The 21,569-nt window shown below is 43.8% G+C and overlaps 1 protein-coding gene across 31 annotated transcripts in view; it reads right to left on the bottom strand.

Annotated features, from left to right (window-relative positions):
* Positions 1-21,569, bottom strand: part of LOC128350289 (retinol-binding protein 1) — a 137,717-nt gene that overhangs the window by 58,095 nt on the left and 58,053 nt on the right. For 20 of the 31 annotated variants that reach the window (XM_053308331.1, XM_053308339.1, XM_053308333.1 and 17 more), the window contains one exon: positions 73-123. The exons of 7 other annotated variants lie outside the window; for them this stretch is intronic. In XM_053308331.1, coding sequence (XP_053164306.1) covers positions 73-123 — 51 coding nt within the window. Of the gene's footprint in view, positions 1-72; positions 124-8,994; positions 9,972-16,264; positions 16,502-21,569 lie in introns of those variants that run through there. 4 more of the 31 variants (XM_053308359.1, XM_053308354.1, XM_053308335.1 and 1 more) reach the window with 3 other exon arrangements.

Consider the following 21,569-nt stretch of genomic DNA (forward strand, 5'->3'; position numbering starts at 1 on the left):
TTCAAGGTTAAATTAATTGAGTTGGATAATCCAAGACATTAGCTGCTATGCTTCTGAATAAAAGCTACGTACCTCTCCTCCAGAGGACAAGGCGCCAGGTTTTCATAACCCAGATCCTCATATCTATTGGAGGATTAAAGTCAAATTAAGTCATATAAGTCATATTAAGTCATATAAGTCATATTAAGTCAGATTAAAGTCATATGCCATTTATTTCTTATACATATTCAAAAAAGAAAAGTAATATCTCATCCCATCTTCATGACCCTCGCCATGATTCATAGAGCAGGAACGTTTTGGAACTGTAACACATTCATACACTGTTAGCATAAAATACCAATGCAATGTAAACTAAAGAATATTTGAATAAAATTTTAAAAGGGCCTCATTGATTGTAAAGAATATTGAATACCCTACTGGACCCCTATCTTGCTTTATATCTAGTTACAGGACCTTACAAGGGCATACCAGTTCCTTCTTCATCTTCTTATCCTGGTTCTCAAGCAAGAATTCAATGTGTTACACGCAATATCCAACTTTCATACAGTACCAAATGAATGTACACTACACTTATGCATCTAGCATAAGACTGTACATTGCCCTTCAAACTATAGCCTTGTCTACATTTCAGTAGTCAATTTTATTATTATTATTACTTTTTAATTCCTCCATGGAACTTGGGGATCTTCAGGTTGCTTACTTGTAACTGGAGTTCTTCTGTCTGTCCAGTCACACAGATAGGCTTCGTGCTCGCATGAAGAAACATCCAGAAAAACTCACAAGCTTTCCTTTTTCCTTTTTCTGTCTCTCCTGATAGATAGCGCGGCTCCTCCCCCCTTATACCTAAGTCACGTGCTCGGCACCCTCCTCCTCAGTTCTGGAGTCCACCACTATAAGGCTCTGCAGCGGGGAAGGATGGGCAGGTGTGTGACTAGACAGATGACCACCAGAAGAACTCCAGTTACAGGTAAGCAACCTGAAGTTCTTCTAAGCGGTCATTGTCCATCACACAGATGGGTGCACCTCAAGTTCCTGGACTTCAGAGGAGGAGAGCAGAGGCCAGAGGCCAGGAAAAAGACCATAATCAGACAGTAACTGACCCATAAAGGAGCATAAAATGCTCTATTCCATGAACAGAAGAACATTTAATTGAAGATAAAACACAACTGCAGAACAGAGTGAACACCTTATTGAAACAGAACCTGCCAATCTCCCAAACTGATCTCCCAAAGGCCGCGTCATTACGGGCCTGAATGTCCAGAGCATAGTGCATTATAAAAGATGAAGATAACATTGCGGTCTGGCAGATGGAGTCTAAAGTAATGGCCACTGCTCTGTAGAGTGAGTTTTCAATGAAGAGGGGAGGTTCCAACACAGGCACTTGGTAGGCCAAACTGATAGCCTGTGCGCAATACACGCCAAAATAGACTGAGCAGAAGCTCTCTGGCCCTTGTGTGGTGCACCATACGTTACGAACAATGCTGTGGTGGACCTAAAGAGTGCTGTGTCGTGGACGTAAAAGGCCAATGCCCGTCTAACGTCTAGAGCATGCAACTTTCGCTCTGATTCGGAAGAAGTGTTAGGGAAGAAAACTGGTAAGGAAATGGCTTGCGACCTATGAAAGGCTGAGACTATCTTAGGCAGAAATAAAACATCAACCCTTACAACAACTTTCTGGTTTTGGAACAACTGGTAAGGTGGATCATAAAATTCCCCCACCCTCCTGGCTGATGTAATTGTGACCAGAAATACATTCTTGAGAGTTAACAAACAAAGGTCGCACATCGCCATCGGCTCACAAGGTTTGACCATGAGGGCGGAGCGGGACTCTTGATAAGTCCCATGGGGCTATAGTGGTCTTGTCCAGGTGTAGATACGCTAACTCCTTCAAAAAGTGCTTCACCTCCTTCAAAGTGAACAAGGAAGGTGCCATAGAAAATGCATTCTGAAAGAAAGATATTACAGCCATGTGTACCCTGACTGAGGACATTGAAAGTCCCGATTTCTTAAGATGGCGTAAATATGACAGGATGGTAGCTACTGGGACCACAGTAGGGTACATGTCACTGGTAGATCCTACATATTCAGAAAAATGCTTCCACTTTGCCCCATAGGACAACATAGTAGAGGGTTTCCTGGATGCTGAAAATACCTCATTTCAATTCCGTAGACCAGACAGGAGGATTCACCATGCTGTTAGGTGCAGTTTCTGTATGTCTGGATGGAGTACCTTCCCCTGCTGTTGAGACAGCCATGCAGGAAGGAGGGGAAGTTTGATGAAGTGGCTGTTGGACATGTGGACTGGGGACACGAAGGTGTCACAAGAATGCAGTCCGATCCTTCATCCTCCAACTTCTGGAGAACCCTTCGGAGAAGCAGAACCAGAGGGAACAGGTAAAAGAAGGCCCCCATCCATGTGGTTGTGAATGCATCACCCTTCAAGTTGCTCCCCACCCCTGCTCTGGAGAAGTACACTGGACATTGGTAATTGTGTTCACTCACAAAGAGGTCCACTTGTGGCATCCCCCACCTCCAAAAAACATCTTGACCAAATACCCTGTCCAGTTTCCACTCATGAGACAATGTCTGCATCCTGCTCAAGTTTTTGGCGAGACCCTTGATATGGACTGCTGATAGGTGGATGCAATAAAGAAGAGCCCAATGCCAGAGTCTCAGTCTCAGAGTCAGGAGGGCTCAGGACCCTGTTCCACCTTGATCGTTTATATATGCTTTTTTTGTAGTATTGTCTGTGACAATTAGAACATGCTGGCCCCTGACTGCTGGGAGTAAACCTCTCAATGCTTTGAACACCGCCAAAAGCTCTTTATATGGTGTTTGGCCATATAACCAATGTCCTAGACCAATGTCCATTTAAGATTGAGACCCCCAAGATGAACTCCACAGCCATCTTCCGAGGCATCTGTCTTTATTCGCACCTCCAGGCCGGTCTTTTTGAATGGGGTGGATAGTAACAGATTTTGTTGAATAGTCCACCATTTGAGGGGCAAGACGAACATGTTCTGAAACATGCAGGATTTTGGAGTTGTGATGCTTCACTGGGTGAAACACATCCAGGAGCCAGCGTTGCAAGGGGTGCATATGCAACCTAGCCATAGGCAGAATTGCAATAGTGGAGGCCATAAGGCTGAGCATACGCTGGACATTGCGTGCTGTGTGAGTAGTGATGCCACATATTTGACAAGTGAGACTTTTGATCTGATGGACCTGACCTACTGGAAGGTTCACTGTTCCTACAATGGAGTCAAATATCACCCCCCCCCCCCAATTTTATTCTGCGTGTAGGGGTCAACTGAGATTTTTTTGTAGTTGACATTTAGACCCAGCAGTATGATAGTGATTCAAAGGTCCTTTCGAAGAAGAGCTGGGGACCTTGCTGTCAGCAGCCAGTTGCCCAGAGAGCGAAACATTTGAATCCCCTTCTTCTGTAGGTGGCCTACAACCACTGCCATGCCTTGGTAAAAACTCTTGGCGCAGAAGATAATCTAAATAGCATGGCGCAGAATTGGAATGCGTCTGTGCCCACCTGCAACCGTAGATACTTTGCATGTTGGGGACATATTGAAATGTGATATTATGTGTCTTCTAAGTCTATGGATACGAAGACACATTCCCTCTGTCAGGAGCATCATAATTTCTGAGATGGTAAGCATATGGAAAAACTTGTACTGCACATAGGAATTGAGCAGATGGAGATCCAATATGGGTTGCAACCCCCCACCCCGTTTTAGAATAGTGAATCATGAGAACAGGCTGTCCCCAATGTGAGGGTACAATTTCTATACCGCCCTTCCAAAAATGGCTCAAGGCGGTTTACACAGAGAAATAATAAATAAATAAGATGGATCATTGTCCTCAAATGGCTCACAATGTAAAAAGAAACATAAGCTAGACACCAGCAACAGTCACTGGAGGTACTGTGCTCGGGGTAGTTAGGGCCAATTACTCTCCCCCTGCTAAATAAAGAGAATCACCATGTTAAAAGGTGCTTCTTTGTCAAGTTAGCAGGGGTTAATGAATGATGGTGAGAAGCGAGTTCTCCTATGTGATATGTTCCCAATGTTCCAGGCAAGATCTTAAATGGGAACCGACCCTGGGATAGTCACGCTTTCTTCTGAAAAGTGGTGGACTTGGATTTTTGCTGACTAGGCTTGGTGGAGGAGTACTGTCGCTTTTTGTACTGCGAGTTGAACTGAGAGAATCTGGACGACCGAAAGGAATGGTTGATGACCGTGACGGAAAGGCTTAGGAGTAAAAAAAGGTCTATTGAACCTGGTATCCAATGATGAGGGAAAACTCATGGACTTAGCCATATTATTATTATTATTATTATTATTATTATTATTATTATTATTATTATTATTATTATCAACAACAACAACAACAACAACAAATCGATTTCTATACTGCCCTTCCAAAAATGGCTCAGGGCAGTTTACACAGATAAATAATAAATAAATAATATTGATCCTTGTCCCCAAAGGGCTCACAATCTAAAAGAAACATAAGATGACACCAGCAACAGTCACTGGTACATGCTCATATTTTGAACCCATTCCATAGTCTCATCAGTCTGTGTCCCGAACAAAGCTTGGCCATCAAAAGACAGATCCTCAATTCGTGTACGTGCCTCCCGACCGAAGCCCAAAGAACGGAGCCATGCATGTCGCCGGAACAAAATAGTTCCTGCCATCGACCAAGCAGCGCAGTCTGTAGAGTGTAGAGAAGTATGCAGGAGCTGCTTACTCAGTCTGATCCCTTCATGCTGCAAGGAAAGGATGGCATCCATTTGCGCAATGGGGAAAGTCTCCAGATGCTGAGAGACCTTTCCCCATAACAGGTGACTGTATCTAGCCATACAAGCTTGATAGTTAAAAATTTTGATTTAGAGAGTAGAACTGGAATATACGTGTTTACTCATGGAATCTCGCCTACGGCCCTCTCTGTCCATGGGGGTAGACAGCATCTTGTTCTTAGACCTAGATTACGCTGCCTCCACTACAACTGAATTAGGGATTAGGTGTTTCTGGAGAAAAGAGGTGTCCTCCACCTTTACCCTAGATAGGTTCTCAACTTTCCTTGAAGTGGAGGGGACTGAAGACGGCTAGTCCCAAAAGCTCTGAGTGATGTCCAATAGGGCCTGATTCATTGGAAGCGCCACGGATTTCTGTGAATCCCCAACTATAACATTGAAAAAGGGATTAGAAGAGGCCTTGTTCTCCTCCTGCAACTGAATTCCTAAAGATATCTTAGATACATGCACTGAGAAGTATCTCAGGTCCTCCGATGGAGAGGGAGGTATTGCCTTGTTATGATGTTTGGACCCTGTAGCAGCTTCCTCCAAGAAGGAAGTATCAGGCTGCTCTTCCAAGTCTGAGTCTGAGCACTGTAAGATCTTCTCCAGTGGTATCAGACATACAGTTTCAATAGGTGGGACTGCAATAGGTGTCTGGATCTTAGCAGGCACAGTGTCCAGTCTGGGTTTTTCATCCCCTCCAGTAGGAGCAGCAGCAGCAACACAGGATCATGCAGTGGTTCAAGGGGAACAGGAGCCATGTCACTTTGAGGTAAGCAGCAGGAGGATTGATATTGTGAAGAGGTAAGCCTTCTGTGCATGTCAATGCATTCAGCACGTTCCTGAGAATGGTAGCACTCACGAGCAGCCACCTTCTTGGTTGGCATAAATTGGCAGAGCGTGGCTGATGCGGAGAGCTAGATCGAGACCTGTATCTCTTATAGTGCATCCAGTGTGCACCTTCATAGTCATAGTCTCTATTAACTTGGTCATAGTCACTTGGACGGTAGCCCCTGGCACGATAACAATTGCTCACATAGTCCCCATCCTCAAAGTCACCGGGATCAGAGAACTCTCCCTGATCCTCATCAAAGCTGTGGCTAGGGTGATATTAAGATAATGAGGGGATTCATTTCCCCTATCCATGCCCTGTGGGGAGTAGTCTCTCTCCTTGGAGTCCTCCGACTGCCAGAGTTCTTCCTCTGACTCATAGTCTAGCCCCATCCTGTCATGGAAATCAGACCTGCTACTGAGAGTCCTTCAATCCTGAAGGGATGATCGAGGCTTGTTGTTTCTAGCAGCCAGAGAAGGGCTGGTTTGCCCCGCAAAGAATCATTGATGTGGGCAGTTCAGGTAGGGCGCACTCAGTCCCGACAGATCACTCGTCACTGCCTGGGAGCTTTGTGTGGCAGGCACGCAGTGCTTCGTTTTTGCTGTGGCTTTTGGAGGCATCACAGGCGGCTGCTGCAGCTTCGTTTATGAGAGTGGTGTCTGCACATGTGCAGACAAGGCTGGCTCCAGTCTCTTTGGTGCCCGGCTCTCCGCTGACAGTGTTCTTCTTTGTTTTCAGAGCCGGACCCACTGACACCTTGGTTCTCTTTTTCTTGTGCTGCTTGTGTGGCTTGGAAGATGAATTCAGCCCAGACAGCTGTGGATGTTGTTGCCCGACACCAGAGGTATGGCCACAGACAGGCCAGGCAGCCCTCGCTTTTGCTGTGCCTGAGGTGACAGTATGGTTGACACGGGCATCTCCATGGAGGTAGACCAAGTCAGCAAAGGAATCCCAGGCCCTCCAGGCAGGGAACAGCCACCTCAGAACTCAAATTCATGGTAGTAGGAGCCTAAAGCGTAGTGTTTATTGCCTGTTCCTTGCCAACCTGGGCTGACAGGGCACATTCTTACAAATAAAGACGTAAGCTTGAGGTCCTGTTTCTGCGCAGTTGTCTGGAGAAACCTTGGCAATGCACAGAGGTCATAGTCAAATGAGCTTCTCCCAAACAAAATAGGCAAAGATTATGTCCGTCCATTGAGGGGATAGAAGACCAGCACCGGGAACAACGTTTAAAAGACACTTTGCCAGCAATGGTAGAGAGAAGAATTTCCTCAGCAGAGAGGAGGTGGATATAGGGAACTAAACAAAAATTTTTAAAAGATGTAAAACATGAAAGAAATATAAATAATAAGATAGGAGAGAATAAAGATAAAATAAATGAAATCTAAATATAACTAGCCGGACCCGCACAGAGCATCTGTGCGCTCTTTGAGGGCTCTTCCCCAGCTTCTGCCCCACTCTCCACTTCCGGGACCAGCCGCCTCTCCTCCCCACCGCCACTTCTGCCCCCCTCCACTTTCTTTCCTCCCTCCTGGGCCTTGCCTCCATGTCCGGGCCGGGCCCGCCGCCGTGGCCAGGCCTGCCACTGCCGCGGCAACCAATCCTCCTGGGTGCGCCTCAGCCAATCAGGCGTGTCCACCATCCAAGCCAATCAGCTGGGCGCTGGGATGCACATTCCAAGGCACACCCAGGAGAATTATCTAAATATAATTCCTTCAGAAAAGCCTGCAAGGACTTCCAAGATTATTCTTCCTTGGCGGACAAAAAGGAAATTAGGAGGGTGCTGAGCACGTGACCTAGGAATAAGGGGGGAAGAGCCTAGCTACCTATCAGGAGAGACATAAAAAGAAAAAGAAAAGCTTGTGAGTTTTTCCAGATGTCTCTTCACACTAGTGTGAAGCCTACCTGTGTGATGGACAGAGACCACTTAGAACATCATGCATAATCTTCATCCTGGCCATTTACTCCTCATACCATCACTGTGAAATTTATTAGGCTGAAAGATGAGGATTGGTCCAAGGTGAGCCGGTGAAATTCATGGATATACTGGGGACTGGAATCCAGATCTCCCCTCAAAGTCCAGCATTCTGTTCACCATACTGAAAGTTCTAACTGAAAATTGTCCGGAAAAGAGAACAACAGAAAGCTTGTCATGACTTAGTTTTGCTGTGTCCTGTTTTCACACTTCCTTGCTTCTTTTTCAATTCACTCCCAAATAGGGTAGGAAAACAAAAACAAGAATGTTTGAGAATCACACTTCTGAGTCTGATCATACCAAAAAGGGACAGAGGCAGGGTACTGAAATAGATTTCTGGGGAAATGTCCTATTTTATTTTCAAGTTACAAACATTATGAATAAAAATAGCATGCAAAAGGGGGTTCTTATGAAATTGAATACAAAACTAGCATCCATTAAAACTAGAGGGGCCGGGTGTAGAGTATCAGCACCTCTAGTTCTCCCTGACCAGACGTTTCCTTTCTCCCCCGCCCCACACCCATCGCAGCTTTCTCCCCCCCGCCCCGTCTCCCCCCTCCCGCCCGAACACCTCCCCCCTCAGCTATTTCCTTCCTCCTCCTCGCCTGCCTCCACCGCAGTTTCCTCCCAGTCCCAGCCCACCTCCGCCGTGTACTCCCCGCCCGCCTCCGCTGCCGTTAACTCCCGGCGCACCGGCCAGCTGCCCAACCCTGTCGCTATCCGAACTCTCGTGAGAGCTGCCATACATGGGATTAGCAATGGGTACGTCTAAGAGAAATAAATAGATAGAAGACAGACAGACGTGTATTCTGCTCCCTCCACAGATTACTGAATCATCACAATGAAATATGAACAGAAGTGATTTTCAGAAATCTGACTGGCACAAGGCAATAGGCAGAGGCATTTTAAATGATAATTCCCAGTGTTTGAGCACAAAAGCTGATCAGAAGTCTTAAAAATATATTAATAAAAATGTAATGCCACGTTGCTGCTGCAGTATTTTTTAAAAAGCCTGTTGTTAAGTCATGCCACAGGAGTAAGTAGCACAAAATGATTTGGGGGGGAGAATGGACAAGGGCGGCTTTATACACACAATACTCTTTTTACATGCTGTCTGAAGTTAAGGAAACTTACAGCTGGATCCACTGGGGTATGTGGTACAAAGTGAGTAATACATCAATTCTCTGTTTATTTTAAGAAGTGATCAGGTGTGTCCAGTGGCAAGACAGTGGCAACTCATTAGAGGCCATTCCTAGAGCATCTAAATCAATTTTTATTTTAATCTAGTAAGTCTGCATTGAAATGCTACTAAAAATGGGGATTTCCTCCTCCGACCGCAAACAAATTAAAGATGCCTCACCACAATAGGGGAACTGACTTCCAAGAAAATGTGTTTATTATTATTTATTATATTTGTGTACCACCCCAAACTTCCATCTCTGGGTGGTTTAGGACCAAGGTTTAAGAACAGTTTTTTTTAATTCACTGCCAGTAAGGATATTGTACATGTTTACATAGAACATGCATTCAATGGGAATTACTACCATATACAGCCACACAAAAACACATTTTTAAAGTAGTAATCACCCTTACACAATGAATTACAAGGTATAAAACAGTAGTTCTATCCCTGATCTAGAAGCCCCAGTATTCACAAATAGGTTAGGGTAGAAACGCCAGGTGAAACAAGGGTTTCTTCATTCATGTCAACACAGGGACAGCTGTGGAAAAGATTTCCCATTAAAAGTATTCTTGGCACTGAAAAGAATGGGGCCCCTGCGTAAGCAGAATACCGTGTATGTCCTGGAACCCTGCAAAAGCAGTGTGATTGGTATATGTAGATTTTTTCAGATCAAATTGCTCCCAAATAACTATAGCCTATTATCTTGACAACAGATTTAGAGTTTTTTCCTTCCAGAAGTCAGGAATTTCACTCATGCATCAGTCATTAAAAGAGTTGATCACAGCACCATATCGCTTAAGAGGCTTCAGCATGTCCCCTTCATTTTTCTGTTCACTCTCTTCTGTATATATATTGTGTTGCTTAATATAGGAAATAACAGAATCTGGAAGCAGGTATTTCACACTTTGCCCCTTGCGCAAGGCATGCCTTATGTGTGTGGCACTGATTTCATTCTGAATCCACTCTCTAACCAAGTAGATATTATGCTGGTATCTGCTTAGAAGTTTTGATTCAGGGATATACTGAGCAGGATCACTGCCAGCGCGACTAATACAGACCAACCCAAACTTTCCCACAATCTCTCCAATGTGTTCTTCCTTCCAGAGGTTAGGTGTCTGGAATGTCTTCAGAATATCAGCTCCACAAAGAAGTTTTAGTTCCGGAATAACTGCAAGAATATAACAAGTTATTATATTTTTGTGGGAAACTTCACTTGCATTGCTTGTTTGCTTTCATTCATTCATTCATTTGATTTATATACTGCCCTTCCAAAATGGCTCAGGGCAGTTTACAACAGAACAATTAAAACCAGTTAACAATTAAAATCAAAACTATAAAAACAGAATAAAGCCAATTAAACATTCAAACAGCTAAAAAACCTGGAAAACCAGGGCAAACATTTAAAACGCTTTACAGCAGTTTTAAACCCTGGAAGGCCAGGCCAAACACATAGGTTTTAAGGGATCTCTTGAAAGACAGTAATAAACTCAAATTACAGATTTCTGCCGGGAGTGCATTCCATAGCCCAGGAGCAGCTACAGAGAAGGCCTGCCTCTGAGTCGCCACCAGACAAACCAGTGGTAACTGGAGACAGACCTCCTCAGATGACCTTAACGTGCGGCGAGGATCATGCAGAAGAAGGCGTGGAAACATCAAGTCTTCCTTTTGTGCATTTGCATGAACAATGGTTTGTATACTGGAATATGTATCTATGAACCCATTGGGGGCTAGGTAAACAATACATGTCTAGAGATGGGTCAGCAGGCTGCTGCTTGTCCCAAAAAGTGCTCTGGGATTTTGAGTGTTCCAATCAGACATTCAAAGCCATGAGGGGCTTTTAAGTGTTTGATTCAACTCTTTCCCTCTACTGTTTGTCCCCAGGCAGAAAAACTCCCAAAACCAACATTAGAGAAGTGGGAGGAGGTGGCAATGGCAGCTACATTCATAAATGAATATAGTTTCCTTTCCTGCTAGGAACCTGAGACTTGAGTCCCAGGAATCCTGGCTGAAAAGATGCCAGAGTCTGGACTGGAAGTCTGGGGGCAGAAAATAAGCAGAGGGAAATCAGTGTGCTCATCAGGTGGCTGGGAGGGATTAGGGCATAGGGGAGAGGTAAGGCAGAAGTGGGGGCAATTGGCTAGGCAGAAGACTGGCGTGTGATACACTCTGCGTGTCATTGGGGTAGAGGTAGTAGCTCACCATACTGCCCTACCTGGATCTGCCAGATCTTGTGGGAAAAATATATTCTGTTGATCTATGGGGTCCCTTGTCTTTTTCCTTTCCCTTCTCTTTTGAGAAAGAGGAGTTTTAGCTTTGGGAAAGGGCAGCTTCAAGAAAGGTAGCAACAGAATTGAAGGGGGGGGGCTTTTCTAGGTGTGCTGTGCTTGATTCTGCTTGTCAGCATTCAAAGAGGGCTGTTTGACTAAACAAACAACTCTACTGGAACACTTGCCATACACTGAGGTCATTCAGACAATCAAAAACTGTTTTCTACCCAGGTTTGGGAGCTGTGTGTGCTCCCAATTTTCAGATGTGTGGAAGCAAGGAGGAGGAAAACCTAGGTAGAAGTGATTGTGTAGAAGCAAGGTAGGAGGAAAAGGTATCCAGGCAGTGTTCCCTATAACAAAGAATTTCAGGTCTTGTTGACTACAACTCCCAGCATCCCCAAAGAACATTGCAGCTGGGGATGCTTGTAGTTGTAGTTAACAACATCTGGGAATCCCTGTTACAGGGAACACTGTACCCAGGTTTTGCTCCTACCTTGCTTCCACACAACCGAAAATTGGGAGCACATATAGCTCCCAAACTTGGGTAGAACACAGTTTCTGATTGTCTGAATGACCTCACTAATTACTTCCTCACAGATATGCTACTTGGGAGGAGGGAGAAGATGGCAAACAACTAACAGCCTAACTTTTATTATTTTATTCTACATTTATTATTATTTATTTAACATATTTTATACCGCCCAAAACTTACGTCTCTGGGCGGTTTACAACTTGCAAGTTCTTGCCTGTACATGGACATTCCACCATCCCAGGCATGCCACCCAAGGGGCTGAACCTCCCCACCAGGGGAGAAAAAGATTGCAGAAGAGTCCCAACAGGAAGAGCCCCCCACCAAGGAAGGAGGGGGGAAAACAAGGAAGCAGTAACAGCTAAAGCCTGAAAACTTCCTCTCCACCACCACGAGGCAGCGTTGGGTGATTCATTTGCTGTGAGTACCAAGAACAGATTTGCAGCCCTGGCCACAGAAACCCACACCCCCAAGCTGGCTCCCCAGGAGACAGATATCAAACAATCCACCTTAAAATTGTCTCATCAGAGGGGTGAGGAGGGAAACTCCCCGATACAAGGGGTCTGAAGCTCTATAGCTGGACAAATGCCTCACTCCCAGTCTGACCTTGTTAACCAGCAGCAAGCGATGCCTGTCTGATCTCAGCAGAAAGTCTGATTTTAATTTTAGGGCATATGACTCAAATTGGGGGACAAATAGAAAGTTTAACACAGACATTTGCCCATTTCTCAGCTAGGACCCAGCAAGGGGTTAACAGCTCAGCTGACATCAACAGCCGTCCCCTCTGCCTCAGCATCTGACTCACTGCACTGGGTATACCCAGAAGCAGCTGGAAATCAGGGGAACTCTGCAAACAATCTTGCAAACCCATCAGACTCTTATCCACTTTCCAGGAAGTATTCATATTTATGGGCTGTCCTAACTGGGACCCAGTTGCCCTCCATGGACAATGGAGGAAATATCACTTAATGGATTCCTTTCATTCTTGGTTAGGGCCGAACCAGCGAGGGGACGAGGAAGATCTAAAGGCAGTTTGGGGATACTAGTCTTAGCGCATCAACAAGAGCTCTTCCCCTTCTCAAGCACTACACTATGACAGTTTTAATCCAACTCAGTCGTTGCTCCCTCATGATAATTAATACTTACATCCCTTCACAACAGTGGAAATCCCAGCTAAGAATCATCTGGGCCGAATATGAAACCTATGGTGTGGACCTCAGTCTCTCTCACCCTGATGTACTGGTGGTCCTGGCTGGTGACTTCAATGACAATCATACCCTATACATGAAACATCAATGCCTCCCCATCAACCGCGATGATGAGGGACTCCTGCCCAACCAAATTGCAAAGGACCAGATATCAAACTTTGCAGGACTCTGCTTGGCACAAACAACAACTAAACTTGACCTTTTTATCCTAAATGGTTCAGTCAAGGAAGATCAGCCAGGCGAATACACTTATCTATCAGGCTCAAGAATGAGTACTATCAATTACGGTATGGTTTCCAAGGATCTGGTCCCTCTTGTAGAGAGCCTAGAGGTTGTCCCCAAATTTGATAGTGATCATCTACCGATCTCCCTCCTTCTAAAGTCTCTTCCCTACCCAACCCACAATGAGGACCGCTACCAACCCCCAATATCTGCGACAGGGAGAACCCACTGCTGTGTCAAATGGACTCCCCAATTAGACTATGCTATAGCTGGGCTATCATAACTCCAAATCATGGTTTGACAAGGACTGCATAAATGCCAAGGAAGCCCTCATTTCCTTTTATCAGGAATACAAAGCCAGAAGTGAACCAGAGGCATGCTGCAGAAGAAGAGGCATTATAAATGACTAGTGGTGCGTAAGAAAAAATAAGCCATGAAAGACAATTGGTCACGACTCATCCAAGCAGCCTGTTCCAACAACTCAGCTGCCTTCTGGCACATCACCACGTGCAACTATAGCAACAGCACAAATCTATTAGATTGCCATATTTCCCCATGGAACTGGGAAAAACATTCGCAGGAGCTTTATGATGACCTCTCTGCATTAAGTGGACACCCTGGGCAAGATATAAAGGACACGGCCGCGTTGACACCAATGACAACAACTGAGATCAAGAACCTGGTCGCCCAACTGAGAGCTGGGAAGGCCTCTGGGGAGAACCTGATTTCACCTGAGGCCATTAAAAACAACCTGAAATGGTGGGTCCCCATTCTGGCCTCACTATTTACCTCCATTGATACACATGGGCACATCCCCAAAGATTGGGGACCACAATAATTGTCCCCATCTTTTAAAAGGGCAGCAAAAATGACCCAGCCAACTACAGGCCTATTAACCTGCGCAACACAATCAGCAAACTTTATGCGAGACACCTGCACTGAAAATTACAGGACTGGTTGAAGCAAGAAAATCTGCTGGCAGAGGAGCAGGCTGGCTTCGGTGAGGGCCGATCTATTATTGACCAGTGCCTAGTACTCCAGCACCTTGGTGAAAAGTACTCTACCCCCAACACATCCTCCCTGTATGTAGCCTTCATTGACTTTAAAGCAGCTTTTGACTCCATCTCAAGAGTTAAATTATGGGAGAAGCTAGAGGACTCCTCGATAGACTGGTGATTGTTAAACTTAATATGTATATGCTACATACCGACACATTGCTCAAGATAAGGTGCAACCAGCAGGGACATCTCACTAGTGCCATCGTTACACGAAAGGGTGTAAAACAAGGCTGCATTTGGGCACCGCTGCTATTCAACTTCTACATCAATATAATGGGGGGGGGGGGCAAATTAACAACTTAGACTTCCATCCCCCTAAACTTGCAGGAACCCACATCTTCCCACTATTATATGTGGATGATGCAGCAATACCCTCAATATTCTCCCACTATTACATGGCTATCCTGGGCGAACAGACCAGTTTTACACCTCTTTGCTGCTCTCTGATAACAACCCTGCTGCCACCTACAGTGTCACTAGGTTCTGTGCGGCTGCAATTAATATCCAGCGGATGATGGTCATGAGTGCCCAGAGCCACCTCTATGAACTAGAGGATAGCCATGGCTACTGCCTTAGTGAGGCAACCCAACAACTTATAGACCCGCAACTTCCTGGGTACCATTTTACTGGCTTGTATTTTTGTGTATATTATATGATATCCTTTTAAATGATGACTGTCATGATTTTATATGTTTTAAATCTTTTAAAACCTTTTCTTACTTTATAAGCATGCAACATGATCTAGGGTACTGCTACATGGCGAATTCCTATGCTTCTTATTGCAGCTGTAGTTAAATCAAAAATGTAGCCCAGAGTCTACTATGTTTGTTGTTTGTTTGTTTGATTTCTATACTGCCCTTCCAAAAAATGGCTCAGGGCGGTTTACACAGAGAAATAATAAATAAATAAGATGGACCCCCTGTCCCCAAAAGGCTCACAATCTAAAAAGTGACTCTTATTAGAGCCATAACTAGATTTTTAGTGTAGTCACATGCCTGTTTTTTACATTTTAAATCATTTTATGTTAGTAATGTATTTTAGCATCTTTTATATTTTTATTGTATATTTTAAATCACCTTATGATAGTCCTAGAGTATAAAATCTATTGCTACTTAGGTTTTAAAATGTACTTTATGGTGGTCTGTGACTGTAATAAAGATTGACTGATATGCTACTTGATCTTTCCAGTGTCAGACTGGTTTCACATGAACATGGTGACTCAGTGACTGATCCATAGTGGAGTTGACACACGCAAGAATTCAAAAAATGCATAGATAGATCCTGTGGGAGGGATGGGGGTGGGGTACCAATGCAGCAACACTATGATCTAATGAAGTGCTTCTATTCCAAATAAGAACATGCAGGAAAGAATTCTAGTGCATTCTATTTTACACTATTGCTTTCCTGTGGCAAAGTGCAAAAAGAACCTAAAGTAACAGGCAATCTAATGTATACATTTCTCTCTCTCTCTCTCTCTCTCTCTCTCTCTCTCTCTGAGAGAGAGGAGGGGGAGGGGGGAGAGAGAGAATATCAGTAAAAGTATGCCACAACTTCATTTTAGCCTCAGTGTGATAGCCTTCCAAGTGCCAATTTCAAAGTAACAGTGCAATATCCAGCTAATGGACTGGAAGGAGAAGAGGGAACTAGCCTTGTTGGGCAGAAGCTATTTGCTGCTTCAAAAAACCCAAGATAGATGTGCAATCCAGTGTCAGAGAGGAAAGAATGCATAGCCTTCAAAAGAATTAAATTAAATGCGAGTACTTTTTTAAAAGGAAGCTTCATGAAATGGTAGGCTACTAACTAAGAAGAAAGAGTAGGCTTGCTTCAGGGTCTCCCACTTTTAAAAAAGGCTAAGTGTTATCTAACATACAGAAACAGTCCAGCTGGACAGCATTTCACTTTTAAAATAAGAGGGGGGAAATCAGAAACTCTTTTTAGGTCAGCAAATGGTTCCAGAATCAGTTGTAGTAAGGATAACAACTTTGGCCTCTGGCAATACTCCATTGTAAGCACTTGTGCATCCCCCAAACTACTACAAGTATAGGGAAAAAGCAATATTTCTGTAACAGAAGGAAACTTGAGGGGAAACATTCTGTAACTTCAGGGAAAACATTTATTACCACATCCACAAATGAGTAGCAATGGCAGTTATTGCATTAAAAAGGATCATAAGGAAAGGTGCTAAAGTAACAGGCAACTTTATTTCCTAATCCCTTCACTGTCCACTGCCTGCCATTTTTTATTTTCTTGATATAGTTTTAACGTGTTTCATGTCCTTTGACTCCTCTCTAAAGTTTACAATTCCAATCTTTTCAATCGTGCTTCAAGTTTCTTCAAGCCCTTCATAATAATAGTTGTCCTTTGATGAACCCTTCCAACTCCAGTAATATCCTTTGGATGCAGGGCCACAAGAACTGTATATAGCAAAGGAAAAATAATGATCTTTCAACCTTCCCATTATGCATCTTAACAGCTCCACTTTTCAGTGGCAAATACACATGAAGAGCTTTCTCAAATTCAATGTAATAAAATAGCACAGAAAGTCATCATCGGCACCAGCAGCAGCACTTTTAAGAGTGTAAACTGTGGAGTTCCTGCACCAGAAAATCTAATCCAGTCAAAGCCTTAAGAGTTGATTCACATATTTCAGTAGATGGAGATAACAACTGACAAGTTTTAGCAGGTACTGTACCCAATCATATCCCATTAGAGAGTAATTATGTATCTTCCTTTTCCACTGTGTTTCACCACAGACAGAAGCCACACTAAGCCTTGGGTTGCCAATCTGGGCTTTTAACATGTGTATAAAGGTGGAAATAAAAGATAAGCATACAAGGAAACCTTTTGGTCTGAAAACCAAACATCCATTTTGAAACTGGCCACTGGCTGACTGTTCTAAATGCCTGTTTTAAAGGTTGCCCATTCACATATTTCCTGACACTTGTTTTTTGCGAAACATACATCTAAATTAGGGATATTACTGCATTTTTTTTCTTGATGAAATCTGCAATGGAACACAGAGTTCTGGGCCCCTCCAGTGTAAAAAGATCTATTTAAATGCATACTTCTCAATGTATTGTCCAACCAGCAATTTGAGAAGGAAAAATGTAGTTACTTTGAGAAAAAGAGAGAGAGTATATATATCTAAGGAAATCGTGTTAAATTCAGAAGGTATGGAAGCAGAGAGATCCATCCATGCCTAAAAATACGTTCAGTGTGGCAAAATGCCACCATTAGCTGGCATCCTGACTAGTGCTGCGCTTGTACAAGTGTATTGGGCTAGTGCAAGGCTGCTTTTGCTGGCTACTTGCATCAAGATGGGAACTATTTAAAAATCAAATGCATTTTTGACTGTTTCAATTTGCTATTTTAAAAATTGGTTCTATGTAGGCTACTTTGGGAATCTTGTCAACTAAAGATAAAGAAATACAGAAGTGTATACATTCTCATTCTCTCTCACTGAGGCTGTTCTCACGCACAGCCTAACCCAGGCTATGGACACCCAGTCCGAGTTAGGCTGCACGTGAGAATCACCGAGATTGGCCCTGATCCTGGCAGGCCAGCGCTGCCTAGCCCAGTTTTTAAGCCTGGCTGTTAGCCAAGGTTAGGGGAGCAAGCACCTCCTTATCCCCGGCTACCTGTTCCATGTGTGAGCACGGGCTACTTCCAGACCAGCCACACAGAGAGATGTGTGGGTGTCTCTTGAGGGAATCCCCCAATGCAGTGCATGTGTCGTGTGCTGCATTGTGGAATTCATGGATGCTAGGACAACAAATCCAGGCCTATGTTTACCAGCACCGCCGGGAGCAGCATGGAGATTCATCTGCATTGTTCTCGGCAGCACTGGTTTTGTGGGAGTGCAGCTTGGGTGCTGCTTGGGGTGTAAGTGACCTTCTGGGAGAAGGTAGGTTGAATCCTGCCTTCCCGTGCGGTCGTGTGAACAGCCCCATTCATTTATTACATACATACACAGACACCAAATCCCTCTCTATCGCATTCACATAGGCATACATACCCTCCTTGGGCCACCTTACATATTCTAGGAAGCCGTGAGAAGTTAATCCACACATATTTAATGTTTTGCCACATCTTGTAGCAAACTCCTCTTGGCTTGCCTCAATTTCCACTCACCTTTTGTGATCTTTCCTAAAGTAAAGTTGTGCCGTCGAGTCTGTATTGATTCCTGGCAACCACAGAGCCATGTGTTATTCTTTGGTAGAATATAGGATGGGTTACCATTGCCATCTCCCGTGCAGTATGAGACGATGCCTTTCCGCATCTTCCTATATTGCTGCTGCCCAAAAGAGGTATTTCCCATAGTCTGGGAAACAAAGCAGTGAGGATTCAAACCAGCAACCTCTTGCTCCCTAGGCAAGTTACTTCCCAGCTGTGCCATTAGGTGGCTTGATCTTTCCTAGCAAGTACTTAAAAAACAAACAAAACAACACAACAACAACAACAAACCCCTTGAGAGGGGTTTCATGAGAGCACTCATATGAAAAGCTAGAATTAAGCACCCTGCTTTTCCCTGCTAGTCCCCCAGCACTTCCTCCGCTAAACACTTAAGTCTTTGAGAATGGGGAAGGCATCAGTTGTAGTAGGGAATACTTGCTGGATTCAAAATAGGCCTCATCCTCTTATTTCCCAGAAATTATGCTTCCCATTGGGAAGCATGAGTTTTGTAGCTTCCTGTTTCCCAACTGAACTGAAAGGCAAAACTACGAACCCCATGGACCCCAGTTAAATGATACTCTTAAGCATGTTCAACAGCATCATTTCCAGTTAGGGAGATGCACTGATAGGTGTAAAATATCAGAAACAGGCCTGCACATGCTTTTGTAACTTCAAAAGAGAAAAACAAGTAGTTCTGATAAGAACCAATCTGCCTACTTTCCTTTCACTATCCCTACAACTGGACAAAATATGGTCCAAATCACTTAGGCAGTTCACAAGTTAGCCCACTTGCGCCTCAAATGTTAACACACCCACCATCTTAAATAGGGGTGGATGACATGACATCATCGCAAACTATGCCACTGAGATGTCCCTATGTTTCCCTGGAACTGTACCAAATTTGATCCAAATCGGTACCCACTTCCACCTCAAACATTCTTATATCCAGCGTTTTGAATGGGGTGGGTGGTATCATCATAACTAGGCCACTGAGGTGTCCCTATGTGTCCCTGCAACTGTACCAAATGTGGTTAGACAGTCCACAATTTAGTCCACTTGTGCCTCAAACGTTCATGCACCCGCCATCTTGGACCAGAGTGGATGACATCATCACAAACTATGCCACTGAGTGCCCTATGTGACCCTAGAGTTGTAGCAAATTTGGTTCAAACAGGTTAAGTAGTTCACAAGTTAGCCCACTTGTGCCTCAAACGTTTATGCGTCTACCATCTTGACTTGTTGTGGATGACATCATCACAAACTATGCTATTGAGGTGTCCCTATGTGCTACTCACTAAAACTGTACAAAACTTGGCTCAAATGGTTGGCCCACAAGTTTTCCCACTTGTGCCTCAAACGTACACATATCTGCCATCTTGAATTGGGATGGACAACTTCATTACAACTACACCACTGAGGTGTCTCTATTTATTACTTACCACAACTGTACCAAATTTGGTTCAAATCGGTTAGGTGATTGACAAGTTAGCCTACTTGCACCTCAAAAGTTCACATATCTGCCATATTGAATTGGGGTGGATGACATCATCATAAACTATGCCATTGAGGTGTCCCTCTGTGCCACTCACTAAAACTGTATCAAATTTGGTTCAAAGTGGTAGGTCTCCCACAGGTTTTCCCACCTGCGCTTCAAATGGTCATGCATCTGCCATCTTTAATTGGAGTGAATGCCAACATTACAAACCATACCACTGAGGTATCCCTATGTATTACACACTACAACTGCACTCAATTTGGTTCATGTTAGTCACGGTAATTTGAAGTTGCTGGGAGAGTGGGAACACAGACACAGACACACGCACACAATACCATGTGATCTCATAAGCTTACTCTCCTTAAGGTAAGTAGGCTAAAAATCCATGCCAAGGCTCTTTATTCTTCACCAAAAAAAGCCAGCTATTTTGACAAAACAAAACTTCGAGTGTTTTGAGTGCCATTTTGGAGGGCTGTTTTTCTGGGGAGAGCTGGTCTACCGATTGGGGTTGGTGGGTAGACCAGGCCTCTGCTCCGGACTTAGTGTATCGGGTCACCTCGGAGGCCTGGTCTGCCAGGTAGACCAGTCCTCTGAGGCAGGCTGACATGCTAAGACTGGTCTACCTGCCAATCTCAATCAGCAGACTCCTGGAGAAAACAGCCCTCCCAAATGGTGCTTGAAACACTTGAAATGTTTTGAGTTAAAGCAGGGTTGTTTTGTTTTGAGCTCAAAACAGGCCCCATTATTTGAAGGGCATTTTGTTTTGAGCTCGAAACACTCAAAATGGCCCATTTTTGAGCTCGAAATGTTTTGAACATCCTTATATAGGATTGCAGCCTGTATTTCTAAAGTAAATTGAGCATTTGCAGGTAAATGTTTTTCTTTCAAAATGCTACCTATTGTATGTTTGTTTTTTTAAGCTGGGGAAAAAAACCAAACAAATAAAGGGAATTGTAAAGTGCTAGAGGCATGATGCCAGTGTATATTCTGAAGCTTCTGAAGGAGATTTGCATAGCAGTTTTCCTCTGAAATAGAATACAAACAGTGCTCTTTGACAACTGACATCAAATGCCAACATGGTCAAGATACGTACAACACATCATCATCCATCCTGACAGTCACAGAAAAGCATCTTTGAGAAAAGCATGAGAATCTCTTCAAAAAAGACATCCAATCTTGAAATGAAGCCAGAATTGAACAGCTAACTGACTTTTTAAAGAAGGCTGCCAACAGAATCAACTCCATGGGTGTGTGTGTGTGTGTGTGGAGTGAGAATATGATGCCTTTGGATTTTTGAGGGCTACCGCTAAATAACGATCTCACACTTTCACAACTGATAATGGTTTTTCTAAAGTCATATGCCTCTAATAGCATTCCAGTTTCTGCTGTGTACTGTAGCATTTATTTCTGTAAGCTTTTGACTGGTTTATCTAAATCAATATTGGTGGAGAGAAAGTGATTACAATACTCCACAAGACCTTTCCAGGAAGACAGAGTTAGCCAAAGAAGAAGTCACCACATCAGTACAAAAGGAAGAAGTGAGATTTAACAGCTGGCAAGATCTCATTAGGAGACAAAATTGTTGAACCCAAACAGGTAAAGACCAACCAAGTCATCCTCCAATTGGAAATGAATAAAGATCAAGTGTCTCTTATAACAAGGGGGAAAAAACGCCTTTGTATGAGATGCTAAATTCAATGACCCTTCTCAGAGATGTGGAAACCTACTGAAGTAACTCACCAAGAAGCTGAAAGAGCATTAAACTGATAGCAAACCTTGTAAATATCTCAAACAGCTTCTAAAAGAAAATAGAA

The sequence above is a fragment of the Hemicordylus capensis genome, chromosome 3, assembly GCF_027244095.1.
Source record: "Hemicordylus capensis ecotype Gifberg chromosome 3, rHemCap1.1.pri, whole genome shotgun sequence".
Taxonomy (NCBI): domain Eukaryota; kingdom Metazoa; phylum Chordata; class Lepidosauria; order Squamata; family Cordylidae; genus Hemicordylus; species Hemicordylus capensis.